General features: G+C 45.1%; 1 protein-coding gene across 3 annotated transcripts in view; it reads right to left on the reverse strand.

Moving 5' to 3' along the window:
* The window catches only part of HOPX (HOP homeobox), a 28,945-nt gene that overhangs the window by 5,831 nt on the left and 3,026 nt on the right, over positions 1-20,088 (reverse strand). Inside the window, exons 1-2 of one of the 3 annotated variants that reach the window (XM_077848135.1) lie at positions 18,769-18,926; positions 2,086-2,242 (exon numbers count right to left, since the gene is read on the reverse strand). In XM_077848135.1, coding sequence (XP_077704261.1) covers positions 2,086-2,229 — 144 coding nt within the window. In that variant the 5' untranslated portion in view covers positions 2,230-2,242; positions 18,769-18,926. Of the gene's footprint in view, positions 1-2,085; positions 2,243-2,511; positions 2,655-18,768; positions 18,927-20,088 lie in introns of those variants that run through there. The other 2 variants (XM_077848136.1, XM_077848133.1) reach the window with 2 other exon arrangements.

Below are 20,088 nucleotides of genomic sequence, written 5' to 3' on the forward strand. Positions count from 1 at the left end.
CTGGAGGGTGCAGGGCGCAATACTGGGCAAGCATCAGTCATCACAAAGAGCAACATAATTACTCTGCCTTCAGGGTAAGGGTGATTTACCCCAGGAGAAGCAGAGGCTGGGAAGAGCTTAGACCCCAGCCTGGTACTGTGCCCACAATGAATCCGCAGCTTTTTTAAAAGACAAGTCGTTATCTCAGAGATCACTCCTCTTTCCTAAACATAGTGAGGGATTTTAGGTGATAAAGCTTCAGCAGGGTTCCAAGAAACATGAACCGTTGGACCTCGGTTACTTTAAATCACCTTCCATTAAATTCTCGTTCTGGTTAGTCAGACAGCTGTTCCCTTTGCTGAAAACAGATACGCTTGACTTTTTCTATTTGACCTAGGAATGAGAAGATTTTCTATGGGCAAACTCCCCAAAGTACATCTGGCTTAATTAGTAAAAATCATTTTAGACTTGGGATCCAGGGTCTTGGTTCTGGGATATCTTAGAGCACCCATGACAAGCTTTTAAGCCTCAGCTGAGTATGGTCCAAAGTGAGGAGAGGTCAAAGTGCCTAATGCTCTGGTCTATAAAATGGGAAAAATAAGAAAATCCCTGCTTTAGAGCTGAGACCAGAGGTGTGGAAGTGCTTCAGGCTCCCGTGGGAGAGATGCTAGAGCGGTTCCAAGTAGTAGTATCATGCATAACTAATTGTCTTTCCATGACCAAGGGGAAAATAGAAGTCAGAGTAAACTCTAGATAAGGGTTTAAAAAAAAAAAAAAAAAAAGCCTGCTGAAGCAACATTGCACCTGGAGGTTCATAATCACAGGCAGTGTTTCCTTCTCTATCCTAAACAATATTCCGAATAATAGGAGCTTTTAAAAATAGATAAATCAATCAAAGCACTTAAAGGGACATCTGCTTCCACTCCCTTCAGTTGTAAATGTCAGATGCTTACTTTCTTGGAAAACTCCAGAAAAAGACTTAGAGCCCGGGAATTTTTTGAACTGTGAAATCTCCCTGGCTATACACAATTTTAGCTCCGCAGCTAAGGGGCACTGGAGCGCGGAGTGTGGAAAGAGCAAGCTTGACGACCCTTGCTATGCTGGCAACTCTCTCCTTGGCCTCAGTTTCCTCGTTTGCCAAACCGAGGACTGAATTTACTATAGCTGATCGCTAGAGTCCCTTCCAGCCTGGCACTCTCGCCCGAGAACAGAGCTGCCAGCGGGGGTTCAGAGGGCGCACGAGGCTCCTCTTCCGAAGGTGTCGCGGGCGGGGGGGTGAGAAATCGCGCGCGGAGGAGGAGGAGGAGGAGGAGGAGGAGGAGGAGGAGGAAGCGAGGCGAGAGTGGCCCAGGGACGCAGCTCCCGGAGCCGCAGGGAGGACGGCGCGCTTCTCCCGGGCTAGGTACGGGGAGAGCAGCGAAGCACGGAGGGGGCAGGGTGACCGTGAGGTTTCCACGCGCTTCCCGGGGGGGCCGCCGCGGGCTGGGGCTGGAGGGGCAGACGCGGGGCGCACGGAGCCGGGCAGCTGGCGAGCGGCGGGGGCAGCGCCGCGGCGTCCGGGCTCGCGGGGTGCGGGCGGGAGCGACCGCGGATCCGGGGAGGGCGGGGGGGGGGGGGGGCCCGCGTGCGCAAGGCGGCCCGGGGCGCGCAGGGGTCGGGGGGATGGGGGAGCGCGCAGGGGTGGGGAGGTGCACAGGGATGGGGCGGAGGGGAGCGCGGGGTCGGGGGAATGGGGAGAGCGCGCAGGGGTCGGGGGCTGGCGGGGCGCGCAGGGGTCGGAGGTGGGGGGGCGGAGGGGCGTGCAGGGGTCGGGGGTGGAGGAGCGCGCAGGGGTGGGGGGCTGCACAGGGATGGGGTGGAGGGGAGCGCGCAGTGGTCCGGGGGTGGAGGAGCGCTCAGGGGTGGGTGAGGCGCGCAGGGATGGGGTGGAGGGGAGCGCGCAGGGGTCGGGGGTGGAGGAGCGCGCAGGGGTGGGGGGGCGCTCAGGGATGGGGGTGGAGAGGAACGCACAGGAGTCGGGGGTGGAGGAGAGCGCGGGGGTGGGGGGGCGCAGGGGTCGGGGCCGGGGGGGCGCAGGGGTCGGGGCGGGGGGCGTGCCGGCCTCACCTGGGTCTCCTCCTCGGAAAGGCCGGCCTCGGCCGCGATGAGGCACAGCGTGGTGGGGTCCGGGTGCTTGTTGACCTTGCTGAAGTTGTACTCCAGAATCTCCACCTGGTCCTCGGTGGGGCCGCTCGCGGTCTCCGCCGACATAGTCGCGGCGCGGCTGCGGGGGAGAGGAGCGGCGGGGTGAGCGCGGCGGCGGCGGCGGCGGGCAGGGATGGAGATCGCGGCGCGGCCTCCCGGCCCGGCCCCGGCGCCCAAGGCTCCCTCCGCGGAGCCGCGCGTCCTCGGGCCCGACCTGCCCGCGGGGTCTCCCGGCCGCGGTCCCCGGGGCGGCGGCGCGCCCTCCTGGAAAGTCGCCTCCGGAGCTTCGCCCCCGGGCGAGGGAGCTGCGCCGGGCGGTGGCGACGGGTCGCGGGGCTGGGGACCCACCTCGCGGGTGCGCGTCCGTCGGCCTCGAACGTGGCTAAGCCGAGGGGGGCAGGACGCCCCACCCCGCCCCTCCCTCGAAGAAACGACCCAAAGGACGGAAGTTACTTAAAGTTGGGGAACTGGAGCCGCACTTTTACTCTCTCCCGTCTACAGAGGAGGACAGAGGTCCACGGAGATGTCGTTTACTCCTGGAGGCGCTAAGACCGGGAGCTGAGCATCAGGAGAAACGTCCACCTGAGGGCTTGTTGACTCACTCTGCAATCTGCAGCCTCCCTGGCCCTCCGCCCCACCCCTCCACCCCCATTTTTCTGAAGCCAGGAATCCACAGCCTCCAGTCAGCGCGGCTCCCGACGGCCAGCAGGTCGGGGCCTAGCCACTTGGTCACCAGCTCCAGGGTCTCTTGCATTTCCTTGCTTCAGAGCCAAACATCGCTCTGGCAGATTTTGGGTAGCATGACTTCCTGCTGCATCCTCTCCATATCTAAATAGCCTCTGAACTGGGCCAAAAAAAAAGTTGGGGGGGGGGCAGGTGTTCATCAGATGTTCTCCTCCCCCCCACCCCTCTCCATCCTACAATTTAAGATGTACCGAGGCATAGGAAGCTACAGTCTTGAAGATCTTGGCTGAGGATTTGGTACAGACAGGTCAGGACTTGACTCTGCTGACAGTAAAAGACAAGTTCCAAGTGTGGGAATCAGGCTGGTTTGTTGTTTAAACAAACAATTGCAAAATCATCCAGCACAATCCTGAGTAGGTTTTGAAGTGGTTTGTGCCTGGGGAGGAGCCACACTCCACCGATGTGCCTGCATAATGTACCTGATGCTGGTACGACCCTTTCTACTGGGACCTGCCTCCTGTGCTCCCTGGTAAATATCTTTACCTCCCCTCTGGGTCACTTGGAGACGTTTCCAGGTGGGACAAGAAAGCATTCCACTGTGTGAGAGTCTTGGGCTCAAGGCCCTTGTCAGGCCACCATTGAAGTCCCCTGTTTATAGATGAGTTATATGCCCCCCTCCCCAATTTCAAAATCTGTACCAGTCACTCCTGTTACAGTGCTCACAGGCTCAAGCCAGGTCAGAAATGCCACCTCTCCTGTGGGCACCCATCTCCCCTTTTCTTTGACCCAGAAATTCAGAGCTGGAAAGAATCTCGGAGATTTTTTTTCAATCCTCTCCTGGAACAGCCCAGGAGAAGCAGGCACAGAAGGACTTCCTCTACCAGCATTGCCCAGTTAATGACCGACACCCTTAGCTTTAGTTTCAGTCCTGTGTTCTGCGAGACCCTTCCCAGCAGGCCATTCTGACTTTAGTTGGGCAGAAAAAATCAGGAGGGCAGCAGTTTAAAGGCAGGAGCTTCTGAATGGGCATTGACTGTCCTCATAGGATCCCAATTCCAGCCAAAGCTGCCTCCTGGAACCACCCCACCCCTGCTCATTTTGCCTAAAAGAATATAGAGGGGACATTACTGCCTCTGATTTTATTTCTTGGAAAGGTTCCATCTAATTCCTTTGACACAGTTATGCTGCCTCTTTTCAGTGAAACATTTTGGGTCTTTGTAGAACAGTTAGTCGCTCAAAAATATTAACCAAGTGTATAGATTTCTAAACTGGACTCAGATTCAAGGTCTGTTCGGCATGTACTTCTTTCTCTCTTTTTGTTACATACTTACTATTATTATATAACTCAAAGCCTGTTACTGTCCTAACATTTAATCAGGTGCATTTTCTCTTCTATTTTTGTGGCTTCCTGTTACAGGACTCTGTATGAGGTTTCATGGGTAGCTTCCGGTTGACTTGAAAGTGCTCCTTGGGTTAGTTGGCTGAGGGCCACTGGACTTGTTTGGCTGCTAAGGAGACTTGTGGGAGGGCCTTTTGAAAATACCTGCTTCTCCAATGTACACCAAACAAACAAGCTTGATTTCTAGAAATGAAGATAAAAGGTCTGACCTCGATAGTGAGACTTATCTGCTGTTCTCCACAAAACTGTTGCTGTTATTTCAGCCCCCTTTGGCTGACAAGTGTTTGCAGCTGTTGCTTGGTTTCTTCTCTCCTTCTCCCTCTTTTAAAGGAAATTTAAAAACCAAATCACCCCCATAACCTTGGCCTTATAAAACTTCTCAACTCTTTCCAGTAAGGAAGCTGTTGAAAAGCCTCTCTCGAGGTAGTAGTCTAAACACTTTCAGATGAAAAGAACTAAAAATATCTTAAAGCTTCTTAAACTTTAATCTCAGCACAAGTTCTATTGTTGCTGAGGTTATAGTCATATGAAACATTCAAAGAGCAATTTGTCCTGTGGTTTGTTTTTGTGGTGGGGGAAGACAACGCATAAAGCTTTTTCAAGAGGTTAAATGAAAACAGCAGGCTTTTCTTCTAAATGAATCCCTACACCTGGTTAGACAGTTTTACCCTTGCCCCCTAACCCTGTGGTTATTTATTTTAAAGATATTTACCTGGATGAACTAGCTCACAGAGAGTGCTACAAACTAACCTGCAGAGACTGCTGTGAGCTCTCATTTACTATCTCTCTCCCCCCCCCCGCCCCCCCAACCATCAGACCTCTTTGTAAAGCCACTAATATCAAACCAAATAAACATGGTGAGCTGGCCAAAAGAGAAAAAAGCAGTTGAATCATTTTTTAGGGCCATCTCTCAATTTCCTTTAGCCCAGGACTTCTGGGAAGCAACGGGCTCCAGAAACACTGTATTTTCTTAAGTGAGAAAAGTAATGTGCTGTCCTATCCCCAAGAGAAGTGGAGGTTCTTCACCACTTACTGAACTACTCCGGACAGGGCACAAAGGGCACCATCCACGCTGTCTGTGTCTGTCAGAATTGACAAATGGGGGGCATCTGGGTGCCTCAGTTGGTTTAGTATCTGACTCTTGATTTCCCCACAGGTTGTGATCTCAGGGTCCTGGGATCTGGCTCCACATTCGGTGTGGAGTCCGCTTGGGATTCTCTCTCCCTTTTCTTCCTCTGTCCTTATCTCCATCAAATAAATAAATAAATCTTAAAAAAAAAAAAAGAAATTGACAAACAGGAGTGGAATATTGATCTGCCTCTCCAGGCTAACATGAGGTCTGCTTTCTTTCTTTCTTTTCTTTTTTTTTAAGACTTTATTTATTTATTTATTTATTCATTTATTTATTCATGAGAGACACAGAGAGAGACACAGAGACACAGGCAGAGGGAGAAGCAGGCTACCTGTGGGGAGCCTGATGCAGGACTAGATCTGAGGACCCTGGGATCATGCCTTGAGCCAAAGGCAGACATTCAACCACTGAGCCACCCAGATGCCCCATGAGGTCTGCTTTCAAAGAAAAAACAGTTTGTGTATGTGTTTGTTTTTCTTTTTGATTGATTAATGCTTAGAACAGTAGCTCTTGTGCCTGACTGATACTCAGAATCACCAGTAGAAATGTCCGGGTCTCGGGATCCCTGGGTGGCGCAGCGGTTTAGTGCCTGCCTTTGGCCCAGGGCGTGATCCTGGAGACCCAGGATCGAATCCCACGTCAGGCTCCCGGTGCATGGAGCCTGCTTCTCCCGCTGCCTGTGTCTCTGCCTCTCTCTCTCTCTCTGTGACTCATAAATAAATTTAAAAAAAATTAAAAAAAAAAAAGAAATGTCTGGGTCTCCCATAGTCCTCTATCAGAACCACTTTAGGAATCCAGTGTGGAAGGGTTATAAAATGTATCTCAGCTCTTACAAGATTTTGTAATTATTAAAGTCAATGATGAATGTTTAAAACATCTTATACTTTATACCTATAAAAATTCATTAAAATATCTTCTACCTTTGATGCTGTGTATCATCTCGACAATTGAGTAGATGATAGGCTGAGGTAGTTTTAAAGGAATAAAGTCTTTTTGAAAATATTGTACTTATTTACTTTAGAGAGAGAGAGTGAGGACAGGAGCAGAGGGAGAGAGAGAGAGAGAGAATCCCAAGCAGACTCTGAGCTGACGTGGGGCTCAATCCCACAACCCTGAGATCATTACCTGAGTGGAAACCAAGAGTTGGATGCTTACTCAACTGAGGCGCCCAGACACCCCTAAGGTATAAAGTTTTTAAAGTACACAGATACATGTCAGAAAAAAAACATTTAGGCACCATGTTATTACTCTTTTTTATGTATGGTCAGGAATGGGGAAATTGCCTTTAAAATTATGAATTATCAGGGTACCTGGGGGCTCAATTGGTTAAGTATCTGACTTTGACTCAGGTGGTGATCTTGGGGTCCTGGGATGGAGTCAGACTCCACCCTCAATGGTTAGTCTGCTGTCCCTCTGCTCATCCCCTCCAGTCATGTTCTATCTCGCTGACATAAATAAATAAAATATTTTTAAAAATTATGAATTTTCAAGAGAAATTTCCCTGTTTTCAAAAATTTAGAAATAATATAAAACCCCTTAAAAATCTTGAAAAATGTATTTTTATATTGACATCAGAGTAAGAAAGCAGGTCATCAAAAGAAAAATCCCTTCCACCTCTTCATACAGTTATCTGTAATTGATTTAGATGGCAAAAATTATAGTGGAAAAGATTTGGCAAACTGGACAAATGACTGTCCTCTAATTTCTTAAAGTTTTCAGTGAGAGAACTGCTAAAATTTAAGTTATCATTTACATGGACAACTTGTATAATAGAACTTAAAACTGAACATTAGATTATGAATACTCCATATACACATAACATCATTACTATCTTCAGGGAAACAGGATTCCAAACAGAAATAGGAAAATATATTTTTTAAATGCTATTATCAGGGCAGCCTGGGTGGCTAAGTGGTTTAGCGCCGCCTTCGGCCCAGGTTGTGATCCTGCAGGCCCGGGATCGAGTCCCACATCAGGCTCCTCTTGAAGCCTGCTTCTCCCTCTGCCTGTGTCTCTGCCTCTCTCTCTCTCTCTCTCTGTCTCTCATGAATAAATAAACAAAATCTTTTTTAAAAAATGCTATTATCAATTCTAGTTTTACATATTTAAAAAACTAGAGAAAAATTCAACAAAAGGTTAACAGTGATTATATCTAAATTGTGACTACAGATGATGTAAATTTTTTTCTTTATATTTTCTTGTTTCCTCCCTATTCTATCATGAGCATTTATTATTTTGAAATTAAGAAGTTTGTTTACTTTTTCTTAAAAAGATATCCCTGGGGGCACCTGGGTGGCTCAGTGGTGCCCCTATTCCTTTGATTATTAAAGTAGTTCCATCACATATGTATGGATCCCTAAAAGAACATATTATTTTAGCTTTGTATATTTTGGAATTATATAAAGTAGTATTATATATAATTATTCTATGAATTGCTTTTTTCATCAATAATTTCCAAGATTCACCCATAATTTCTGCATGTAGAGAAGTTCATCCATATTCGGTGCTGTTTCCATTTTGTGAATATACTATAATTTATTTATGTCTTTTCCTGTTGGTAGATATTTGGTTTTCAGTTTTTTGCTATTATGAACATTGCTCTTGGAATATTTTTTCATATGCCTTCTGAAGTGCATCTAGGAGGGTTTCTCTAGGTATACACAAGCGGAACAGGTCTTAAGATATGTGGCCTTTAAAAAAAAAGATTATTTTATATATAGAGAAAGTGCTTGGGGGGGAAGGGGCAGAGGGACAGAGAACCTCAAGCAGATTCTCTGCTGAGCAGGGAACCCTACTTGGGGCTCAATATCATGACCCTGAGCCAAAATTAAGAGTTGGCCACTCAACCAACTACATCATCCAGGTGCCCCAAGATTATGTGGCTTTTAACTTTACAAATAATATCAACTTTTCCCCCAAAGTTGTTGAACTATACTCCTACAATGTATAGCATTTCCTTGTTCCACATCCTCATCAGTACTGTCAAACTTCTTAATTTTTGCTAATTTTTGTTATGTATTTTTTTTTTTATCCATGAGTAATACCTAAACCTCTTGCAGCTATTTATGTGTTCAGCTTGCATAAGTTCTTGGGGCTAAAAGGTTCCATATGTTTACTATTTACTGTATAAAAGCATTCCCTGTTTCAGCCCAGCAGGAGATTTGAGGGTTTTTTGAGTTTAGTGTCTGTCTCTAGGCTAGCTTGTTATTTTCATGGGTCACCAAAAACAATACAAAAGATGTATGGAAAACCAATTATATTAGATCTTTTGTCTGTCTTATGCTAAAAATGTTATTTTCCCTTTTACAGAGCTCCTGGAAGTGAGGACTGGATTCTATACTTAAAAAAAAAAATTTAAAACAACATGTTAACCATATTAATTATCCACCCCCACCCCCCACCCCTGCAAAGTTAGTATCAAAGTTTCCGAACAAAAATAACAGATATGGATTTAAAATGACTGAGTAAAAGAAGAAAGGATGTAGGGATAGACAGGAAGTGTAAAAAGACTATAAGGCTGTGGGTTTAAAACAGGATATAAACATGTAAAACCAAATAATGTGTTCTTGTGTTTGGACTGCGATGCCAGGAGCAGGGGGTGTGAGCTCCAGTTCAAAAGCAGGTTGCTATTAGTTCTTTTGATTTCTTTCATAATCCTTTCATAGTAATCAGAATGGAATTAGTCCTGTTTTGTGGTTAGAGAAAGGTTAACTAACTTGTTTATAGCATCAGAGGAAAACCCAGAATTCTGGCTTTAGCAGTACAGGCAGTTTGTGGTATCTTGAGCAACAAGATTGATTTATACCTTTAAAAATATATTCTTCTTGGAGCGCTTGGGTGGCTCAGTCAGTTAAGCGTCCTACTCTTGATTTCAGCTCAGGTCATGATCTCAGGGTCATGAGATCAAGCCCTGCCTGGTGCTCCACGTTCATGGAGTCTGCTTGTCCTTCTCCCTCTGCTTCTCCCTTCTCCCCCATTTGCTCGTTCTCTCTCTCTAAAATAAATAATAAAATATTTTTAAAAACCTATATTCTCCTTATGGTCTACTGATATCAGAGATTCTAAGATATCACTGAATCACCTATTTGGATTGCTGAGCTCTAACTGGAGTTGTTATCTGTTAATTTAGTGAAGAACTGGGGCTGGTGGCAGCCAGTCTTTCCCAGTGTGGGGCAGGCATTGCTGACCTGCTGTGGTCTCTCCAGCCTCGTTCCCTTAGCTGCTACTGCAGACTTCTTGCAGCCCTCCACATGCCTCCCGGGAAAGCCTAGTGTCTACTTGACACCAAGGTAACAGGGTTAACGGATTCACCCCTCTCGAGTTTTGTTCTGACTCCATTATTAGAGGTACAGATAAAGTGGGGAGATTTGTTCAAGTTTGTCCAGTAAGATCTGAGCTCTTAGTTTTTGACTTGGTTTAAGAGCTCCTGGCACATGCAGAACCACCTGCCAGCTCACAATGGCATGCACCTGTTCTCCCAGAACAGGCTACAATTGATTCAACAAAGCAGGAAGAATGAGATGCCCTGCATTGGGTTCCATGCTGGGTGCAGAGCCTCATTTAAAAAAACCCAAAACACAAAAGACATCACTTGCCACACCTCCAGTTCTCTCATGTGAAGAAGGGATATAACACACACCTTTACCTAGCTCACAGCTTTGTTATAAAGTTCATATGACATTATTGTAGGGAAGTATGTCTAAACTGTAAAGTGCTTGCTTATGGAAGATATTATTGTTCTTTGAATGACTGTGGGCTAGGCATTCAGCAGGGCAGCTCCTGGGTGGCAAGCTGGTAAGGACAGTTGAAAGTTTTGGTCTTTCTGGGCTGCAGTTTCCTTAAAAAAAAATTTTTTTTTTTTTTTTAAATCAAATGCTGGAGTGCCTGGGTGGCTCAGTCGATCAAGCGTCTGCCTTTGGCTCGGGTCATGATCTCTGGGTCCTGGGATCAAGCCCTACATTGGGCTTCCTGCTCAGCAGAAAGTCTGCTTCTCTCTTTATCTCCCTATGCCCCTCCTAACCTCTCATTCTCTCTCTCTCTGAAATAAAATCTTTAAAAAAAAAAATCAAATGCGGTCTGTATTCCTTCATCATAAGACATATCCCTGGATGGAATGTCTCAAAACTAATGAGGTGGGGATGGGAGGAGGTGAGGATGTCCTATCTTTAGCATGTTTTCTTATTAGCACTTCTATACTGTGCATTGATTTGAATTTAGTTGTTGGTATTTTTTTCTCATTTCTCACCAGCACTTTTCAATTTATCTTTTTATTTATTAATAAGGAAGCATTAATAGGGCAGAAAGGGAATAGTAAGGAGTTAAAAATAAGCAGGAAAAAATATGACTTGGTGAGTAGATTTTTCTAGGCTGTGTTGGCCTATGAGAAAAATGACCAAATTGAAATTGTTTTAAAATCATTTGTTCCTGGGCCTGTCTTCCCCACTAAATTATATGCTCTTCTATGGGGAATATGTCATCTCTTGTACATTTATATCTCACCACCATTCATTAGGAGTATCTGGCACTTAATAGGTGCTTATTATTTGTCTGCTGAACTGAACTTAACCAATGGCATCTGGCAGGACTTGATATAGGACATAAGTTGGAAAGATACTGTTCTGTGTTTTCTTTCAACAACCAGGACTGACCAAGTTCAAAACCAAAACATTACATTGGAAAAAATAACTTTCCAGCCTTCTAATGTCTTTTAGTCCTCCCTGCCTAAAACAGCACAGAGCTGATTCCTATTATCAAACTGCATACAAAAACCTCATCCCTGCTATAACAATAACAACGTTATTATTATTATTATTATTATTATTGAGCAATTACTATATGCCTGGCACAGTCCTATGTCGTGGATGAGTTACCTCATGTAACCGCCAGAGGAAGGAGCATTATGGTAGAGGCACTCATCTCCATTTTATACTTGTAGAAACTGATGTATATGGAAACTTAGATACCTTTCCCCAGGAGCTGTATAAAACTTTCCCCAAATACAAACCTAGTGAGTGGTAGAGAAGAGATTCAAACCCAGAAAGTCTAGCTTCTGCGTCCATGTTCTTAGCCACTACCCTATATCTCCTCTTTGCATGAAGTAGCCGTGTAGACAGAAGAGCCTTGATGGGTGGTTGTGGAAAGAGAAGAGGTAAAGCCAGGTGGTGCCTCCTGGGAGATAAGTAAGGCAGCGTCCTGTGTCTACACTGGCTCCCTGTGGGGTGGAGCCAGTCTGGCAGCAATGTCTTCCTCCCTGTGACATGTTTCAAAACAAACATGGTGACCAGACAAGGCTCTGACCTAGCTAAATGGATTAGCTAGTGATTTCAGTTAACACTACCAGCACCACCAGCCAGGCTGGCTTTCTTTCCCCCACATGCTCTTCTTTAATTGGAACAGAGATAATTGAAAGATGACATTATATGAATAATATAGTGTACAAATGAGAAAAGGTGTCAGCATCTGACAGAATGGAATAGAAATGTTGGCTTCAACCAGACCAGCTGGTATTAGGGATTGTGGCTGCTACTTAATCCCTAGATTTACAGAGTTTTATTGATTTAAGGAATATCCTGAAACTTGTTGAAATGAGTCCCTCCGCAGTCTAGACTTTCTACAGCTACTTACAGATGATAGCAAGCTCGGAAAAGCTGTTGGAAGAAGGGGTGAATTAATTGTTAATTAATCCTGGAAATAAAATTTTTTGTGTACACACTGAGTTCTTTTCACTGGTAGCCCAACTCATGCTCTAAGTCGAAGCTTTGTATGTAGAAATATGAGGAAATGGTTAAAGACAATAATAAAACCTTGGGCTTCTTCATGCTGTGAAATAAGTAGAGGATTTCATCAACCTCCTTAGAAATAAATGGGCAGGGGATCCCTGGGTGGCTCAGCGGTTTGGCACCTGCCTTTGGCCTAGGGTGTGGTCTTGGAGTCCTGGGATCGAGTCCTGCATCGGGCTCCCTGCATGGAGCTTGCTTCTCCCTCTGCCTGTGTCTCTGTGTCTCTCATGAGTGAATGAATGGAATCTTTAAAAAAAGAAAAAGAAAAAAAGAAATAAATGGGCAAATGAAAGAAAGCAACCTCATTTTTGTCATCTCCTCGTGGGAGATCTCCCTATTGCTCCAGATTGCTATTCCAAAAGGCCATCTCTGTAGTGACTGTTATGAATTCAGAAAAAGTTTTCTCTAGACAGAACAGAATTGTGGATAGAACCTGAGGCTAACCCACACATAGAGTGTAACTAAAATGCTACATATTTGTTACAGAAAGAAAAAAGTAGAAAATAATCCTGTTGAAATATCTTAGGGAAATTTAATATCATTTCACTTTGAAGGCAAATGCTTAAGAAAGAGTTTTACTTGAAACTTGGCTCAGAGAAATGGGGTTCTGGTGCAGATATTGAAGGGGTTTCAGGGAACTTGGAAGAGGCTGGAGGTTTATAGCACAAGTCTGATGTATCCCAAGAGTCAGGAGCAGTCCCTGACACATTGTGGGATGGGAAGTGAATACATACGGATGCATGGTGATGGAACTTTATTTTCACTTCAGGAAGTCTGACTTCACCATGTCTTATTAAGGCATAATCATTAGAGCTGTATTCGTCTCAGAGATGAAATCAAGAGAGGGAGAGGGGGGAGAAGGGGAATGCTGAGAAGCATTGATGTAAGAATCAGGCTGTTTGAGACATAATTAATGAACATAAAGAAAAAGCCAGAGGTAACCTCCCATGGTCCTCACCTCCTCATTCTTCTACCCAAGGGACAAGGAAGAAGGGGATAGGAAAGGGTTTGTGTTTTGCACTTCCTGGGCCAGCCACCAAGAGGCGCTGTCGGGCCAGAACAGTTCAGTTGCTGGCCAGAGCGCTCTGCAGGTGGGGAAGAGAAAGGGTGGTAGATCTTTAATGGATTATACGTAGGAGATATATTTTAAATCCTCACTAATGAATGAAAATACTAACCCGGTATGATATATTGGAAAGAGCACTGGGCAAAGAGTCAGAGCTGCATTTCAGTTTTAGCTCCTCTACTTTCATAGTCTCATGACCTTGGCCAGGTGTGGATTTTTTGTTTTTTTTTAACTTATTTGAAACTTAGTTCTCTTTTCTGTAAAATGTGGCTAAAAACTTCCTTCCTTGCCTACTTCAATTGTGATCCAGTGAGAGTCGGCTCAGGAAACAACTTAGAAAACTGTACAATGACATTCACGTTTCCAGAAGTGTAATGATTTATTCATCTAGAAAAGCGAAGATGCTGGGCCAGATGACCTCTGAGATCATTTGTCCTCTACAATTCTAACGATCAGCATGGCCTGGGTTTAAATTATCATGCTATTCCTCAACAACAGTTTACTAATGTCACTGACCTGCTGAAAGGGAATACCGTGGCATATTCCAGGCTGTGTCCCTGGTTTGCTGAACACTTTGTGCCTGAACACTTCAAAGGACGACTAAAGAGCCCTTGAAACATTTTGAACCAAGGTGCTTTTTAATATTCAGCCTATCTGTTAAAGTAACGTGACCAAAGAATTCGCCATCTAACCTGGAACACATAGGTGTAAAAGGGACGCTATGAATAATTACATCAAGACAACAGCATACATCAGAAGTGTCCCGGGCGAACCTGGACATCTGGTCCCCTTGTTGTAAAACTTTACATTTCTCACTTAGGTGTGGGATAGTAAAAATATTCCTGTTGAATTCAGGTATCTGCACTGCTGTTACAGAGTAGCAAGGTAGCAAGATGCAGTTCTGTTAGAACCTTGGAGAACAGAAACGCATATTCCTAACCATGGTAGCGAACAGGAGGCTGCTTTTGCTCTTAAGAAATCATATTGTTGCAGCTTGTGGTTAAAGATAAGAGAATACACTATAGCTTCAAATTTCCTGACCTTTCATTTTTATTCCACTTTGAATAGGTAGGATAGGAATTTGTCTGATGGGGTGAATATGCTTGGGCCTCTGCCTGTTTCGGGTATTGTTAGTATGGTTGTGCTAATGCTTAGTAAGTGTGAATATTCATTACATCTCAAACAGACTTTGGTCCTATGATCAAATATAAACAAAGGAACAAAAAACAGCTTGTACTAGAATTTTCCACCGGCACAGCCATGTGCTCTGGGCTTTTCAAACCAGATAATCCGGGAGGGGTGAGACTTGTGAAGTAAATTGAATGATCAAATCTCTTTGAAAATGTCTCATGCCCTAATACACCAAGAAATCAGACAAATAGATTTCTGCTGGGGGAGGGGGTGCAGATCTCAATATTTTCTAAAGAAAACCATTAAACATAAAGAGAAATTTGCATTACTAAGGCTAGAAGCAAATAACAGAAAAGCCAACTGTCTAAACAGTTTGTAGAGAGGAAAAGTGGCATGAGTAAGTAAAATGGCTGATTATAAATACACTAAAAAAAAAAAAAAGATTTATTTATTTTAGAGAGCAAGAGGTAGGGGGGAGTAGAGGAAGAAGAGAGAATCTTCAGGAGACTCCCCGCTGACTGAGGAGTTTGATCCTATGACCGAGATCATGACCTGAGCCAACATCAAGAGTCAGATGCTTAACCAACTGAGCCACCCAGGCGCCCCTATATATATCCTTTTTATGTTTTAAGTTATTCATTTTTGGTTACCCATTTAGCTTCCTAATTCTGCTTGACCAGGAGAACATTAATTAAATTAATTAGAGCAATAGGGTGCAGGGTAGGGAAAGATAGATTTCTTTCTTAGAAGAGGAGGGGTGCTCAAAATCTTTTTAAACACTGATCATAGAGATCAGTCTGGTATTTAAAAAATCGAATAAAAAAAAAAAAAATCGAATCCAGTGAAGCCACACATAGATAACTGAGAGTCAGGTAGATATGTTATACTGCTCTGTAGCCATTTTCTCAAATAAATTAGAGTTTTTTTCTGGAGAGTTTTTTCCCAGTGCCTGACTCTGAAAAAGGCTGCCTGATTGTAATTCTGGGGACATTTCATCATGATTTTTTTAAAAAGTATTTTATTTATTTGTTCATGAGAGACATACAGAGAGAGAGAGAGAGAAGCAGAGACACAGGCAGAGGGAGAAGCAGGCTCCATGCAGGGAGCCCGATGTGGGACTCGATCCCAGGTCTCCAGGATCACACCCTGGGCTGAAGGCAGTGCCAAACCGCTGAGCCACCCAGGCTGCCCTCATCATGATTTTTTTAAAATAATTTATTAAAAAATTATTTATTTATTAGAGAGAGAGAGAACGAGAGTGTGAGCACAGCAGGAGGAGTGGCAGGCAGAGGGAGAGGAAGTGCCCATCATGATTTATTATTTTTTTTAAGTGTATACTGGATTCTACAATATTTTTGCCTGAGCCCTAATTACATACTAAGGAACAGTAGTTAGGGACTTCCACGGTATCGCACATGCGTGATCCGTAGATGGTTAGGCTGTCTGTTTGTAGGCCGTTGTAACCTGTCTAATGCAAGTAGGTTGTTTGTACACTTTGAAATGTCTAGAAAAGACTCTTTGAAGAATGGAGTTATCTCTATGCAAATATACTTGAATCGATTATTATTTTTTATGGTCCAACCACCATTCTTATTTTATGACTGTAATTAGGTAACGAGTAAAATGACATGCACCTGGTACTTTGTAGTGCTCCAAGTCATGTCAAAGTCCAACCATGCATGCTGCTTGTTGCCGTGAAACTCAGTTATACGGGCTTTATTTTTTTACCCAGTTGTTTTTATGAACAGGTGTTCAACTAATGGGATAAACACAGGATGTGCAGCTACAGCCTTCTTATTAACATCACAAAATAATTGAAAAGGACAGATACTTCACAAAGTCCAGCTTGGGGGATAACTCTGAACCTCCTGTAGGTCGTTCCTCTGAGCATTAGAGGGATGTTGCAGAAAGGCTGGGTGGGCGGGGAACCTGGATGCCTCAGTCAGTTAAGTGTCTGCCTTCAAACCAGGTATAGTGCTAATGAAAAAGGAGATGACCTCCCCCTTTCTCTAGTCCTGCTTCATTCATGCCAAAGCCAGCCATCTCCAAAGGATGCTATTCTACTCCCCAGGAAGGGTATGAACAATATGTAATAAGGGAACAGATCCTTCCAAGCGCTAGTTATTGATTTTGAGTTTTTTCTAAAAATAAATTTCACTCTGGGGGACTAGTAGGCTAGAAATTTGAAAGGAGAGAGGGGCATAAGAGCTAGAGACATTGTTTATATAACTTTCTTAGGGAGAAACCACACAGGAAGGAAATGAAACTACAGCAGTGAAGACTAGACTATTTAAGCGTATCTGTCATGTCCTTGAGAATTCCAGGAAACTTCCAGGCCTCTGGGTCTAGTGGCTAGAATGACAGCCATTGGTTTCCATACACACTAAGAGATTAGAACGGATCAATGTCGCCTTAGATTGTGTCTGGTTTTGTTTTTAACATCAAAGGACAGAGTAGTTCTGAAAGATCTGGAGGATTTTCATGTTTGGCCACGTTTTATCAAAACTACCAGAAGCAAATTACAAGAAATTACATGAAGATGGGTAAAAATTAACTTCTCTACTTTTAGAAGAGTTTCTATCATTATCCAAACATGGCCATAAGCTAACATTAGAACCTGAAGCAAATAGAGTAATTTGACCTTGTGGCGAACATTTCCTTGAACCCCCAGTGTTCATGTTGAACTTCTGTTTGGCAAGCCAATATAAATATATCAGCTCTTCATCTGCACTGTACAGATACTTGCTTCCCACGAGGACCCTGAGTCACAGAGAGAGTGAGTGACTTGGCAGAAAGACCAGAATGGTCTAGGTTCCAGAGCCAGCTCAGCTACCAACTGATCCTAAGATGCAGGACAACTCACTTTATTCTTAAACTTTTATGCATTGTATTCATAGGTGGCCATATAGTTTATTGCTCAGGCCAAGTATTTTTTAAAAACGAAAGGCGGGGGGGATCCCTGGGTGGCGCAGCGGTTTGGCTCCTGCCTTTGGCCCAGGGCGTGATCCTGGAGACCCGGGATCGAATCCCACGTTGGGCTCCCGGTGCATGGAGCCTGCTTCTCCCTCTGCCTGTGTCTCTGCCTCTCTCTCTCTCACTGTGTGCCTATCATAAATAAATAAAAAAATTAAAAAAAAATTTAAAAAAAAAACGAAAGGCGGGGGCGGGGGAGAGGCAGCTATTAACAATCCACTGGGACAACTGATATTTCGGGCTTCCTCTGCTTTAAAATTCCATTACAACTGAATTAGAACCGAAAATAGGACCCAGATTCCTGAACATCAGACCCATACTCTGCTCCCTAGGCTGGGCTATCATCTGCCAGGACTTGTCTACACCGGGAGTCTGTGGAAGAGTGTTTAACATATTGCTTGAAGATTGATGAAAGGAGTTACCCAGCAAAGAGAAAGGACAGCCTGACCTCTACCTGTTTGGTCATGTATCTACACACCCAAACCCCACATGTGTTCAGAATCAACAGCCCTGGAATGCCAAATCCACATCAGGGTCATTGGAAGGTGGGGTGATGAAGGGAGCCAGGGCCAGGAAGAGAGCAGATGCACACACCCCCTGCATCAGGAGAATCCCTCATATTTGCAGCCTCAAGCCAGTTCTCCGCCGGCCTGCCCAAGGCGAGTAGACAGGATGGCTGCGGTCCAGGGGCTGCCTCGGGATCCCCAGGTGCTGGCTTTTAAATGGGCAGGTGAGCACTCTATAAATTACTGTGGGCCACATGCCATCCTTCTGCCAACAATTTCATCTTTGCATCCTTCTGTTGACCAGCCCCATTCACTCGGCTTTTTAAAAGTTTGAGGAAGCCATCGACAACATCTTAAAAATTAATCTGGGTTAGGTCATGACACAGCCTTAAAAAAAATGTCTGAGTGAACTAAACCATGCCATGCTCCATGCTAAGAGAATTTGAAAACAAAGGGGAGGGGGAACTATTTAAAGAAAAAGCCATCCAGGGCAGCCCAGGTGGCTCAGCAGTCTCGCACGGCCTTCAGCCCAGGGCCTGATCCTAGAGACCCAGGATCCAGTCCCACGTCGGGCTCCCTGCGTGGAGCCTGCTTCTCTCTCTGCCTGTGTCTCTGCCTCTCTCTCTCTCGCTTTCTCTGTCTCTCATGAATTAAAAAAAAAAAAAAAAAGAAAGAAAGAAAAGGCATCCAAAGAAGGCAGAAATTTGGTCACTGGTCTACAAAACTATTTTCTCCCCTGTGCAATCATGCCACTCATATTTCAAAAAAGTATTACTCTTGGTGAAACTCTGAATGGCAAGAGGAAGCAAACAGCAGCACTAAACCAGTGTTGGCTGCCTGCCCCCCCTTCCCTCCGCCAAGCCAGTTGCCTAATCCTTCCCTCCTGAGTGTAGGGCTCCGTCTCCCCGACTCCCAGGAGCCAGGATGGTGCTCACCTTCTTCCTCCCGTCCTCGATGCCACGCTCCCCGGTGAAGACTGTGCCCTCTGGCTGCCCAGCTGCTCTGGGCTCCAGCTGCCTGCAGACTTTGCTTCCCTTGAGGGAGGTTAATCACACACCTGGCCACACCCCTCTTCAGAGGCAGGACGTGCCCCACACAACTGCCACCGGGCACCTGCCACCAAGAGCTGCGGCAACCTCAGCTTTCCAAATGGAAGAAAGGGTTGGTGAGGACCCCGAGTCACAGGAACTGAGGGGGTCCCTTGCCCCAGGCTGCAGGACTGGGTCCCCAAGGAAGGAGGCCCCTTGTCACCCAGGCTAGGCAAGCTGCCCTGCCAGTGCCAGCCTTCCACATGGGAGAAGGAGCTAGGTAATCTTTATAAGGCCCTGTGAGCAGAGTTTCTTGACGTGTAACCTCCACTGTAGTGTCCTTACGGTGGCGCTCTGTTTTTCAGGAAGATAAATGTAGTCATGGCTAATAAGCACGAACACATGGCACAGTAGACCAATTCAGAGAAAGCATCTGTCAGCCCCACGGTCCGTAGGGAATTCCCTGTGCAGTGTGATTTGAGGAATTCTACTGCAAACCCCCAAACTTGGTATATTTTCCCCCAGCAAGTTGCTTGGAATTCTCACCACGAAGGCCTATACACACGTTTCCCTAAAACTTCGATTCCCCTGATAGCCTCTAATGGTAATATATTTAAATAACATTTCAAAGAATTCCCAGATATGTTATCTTGTTAGAACCTATTTAATATACTGGGGGGCAGGGGAGAGGAACATAACTCATTAAACAATTATTGTCTATTAACATCATAACTTTAATTAGTTTTCCAGAGACAGAGGCAAAGCCCTGAGGGGAGGAGACCCTGGAAGTCAGATGCGTTTGGGCTGGAAGGGAGCTGAGAAACCACCTGAAACATCTAGTGGCCCAGGCAGAGGGGGTGAGGTGTGTGGTCCCATGAGCACCTCTGCACCCACACAGACAGAACAGCGGTAGCCACAGAGACAGACTTCACCCACTCATGCTTCTGCCCGGGGCTGAGCTGGAAATCACAATGAAAAGCCCCCGTGGTGCCAAATAGACTCATTCCAATGCTGAGAACTCGAGCTACTTCCCCAAAGAACATCTTGGCCCAGTGCACCCCTCCCCGCCCCAGCAGAGTGTCTGCTGCGAATCTCTCAGTGACTCTAATCCTCTGACTTATCCCAGATATTTTTGAGGGAACAAAAGGAAGCATTCGTTTTTTGCAACATCCCTTCTCACCATTCTCTTCTCACGCATTAGCACAATCCTTAAATAATGCACCTTTG

This window comes from Canis aureus, chromosome 14 (genome assembly GCF_053574225.1).
Source record: "Canis aureus isolate CA01 chromosome 14, VMU_Caureus_v.1.0, whole genome shotgun sequence".
NCBI classification, from domain to species: Eukaryota; Metazoa; Chordata; class Mammalia; order Carnivora; family Canidae; genus Canis; species Canis aureus.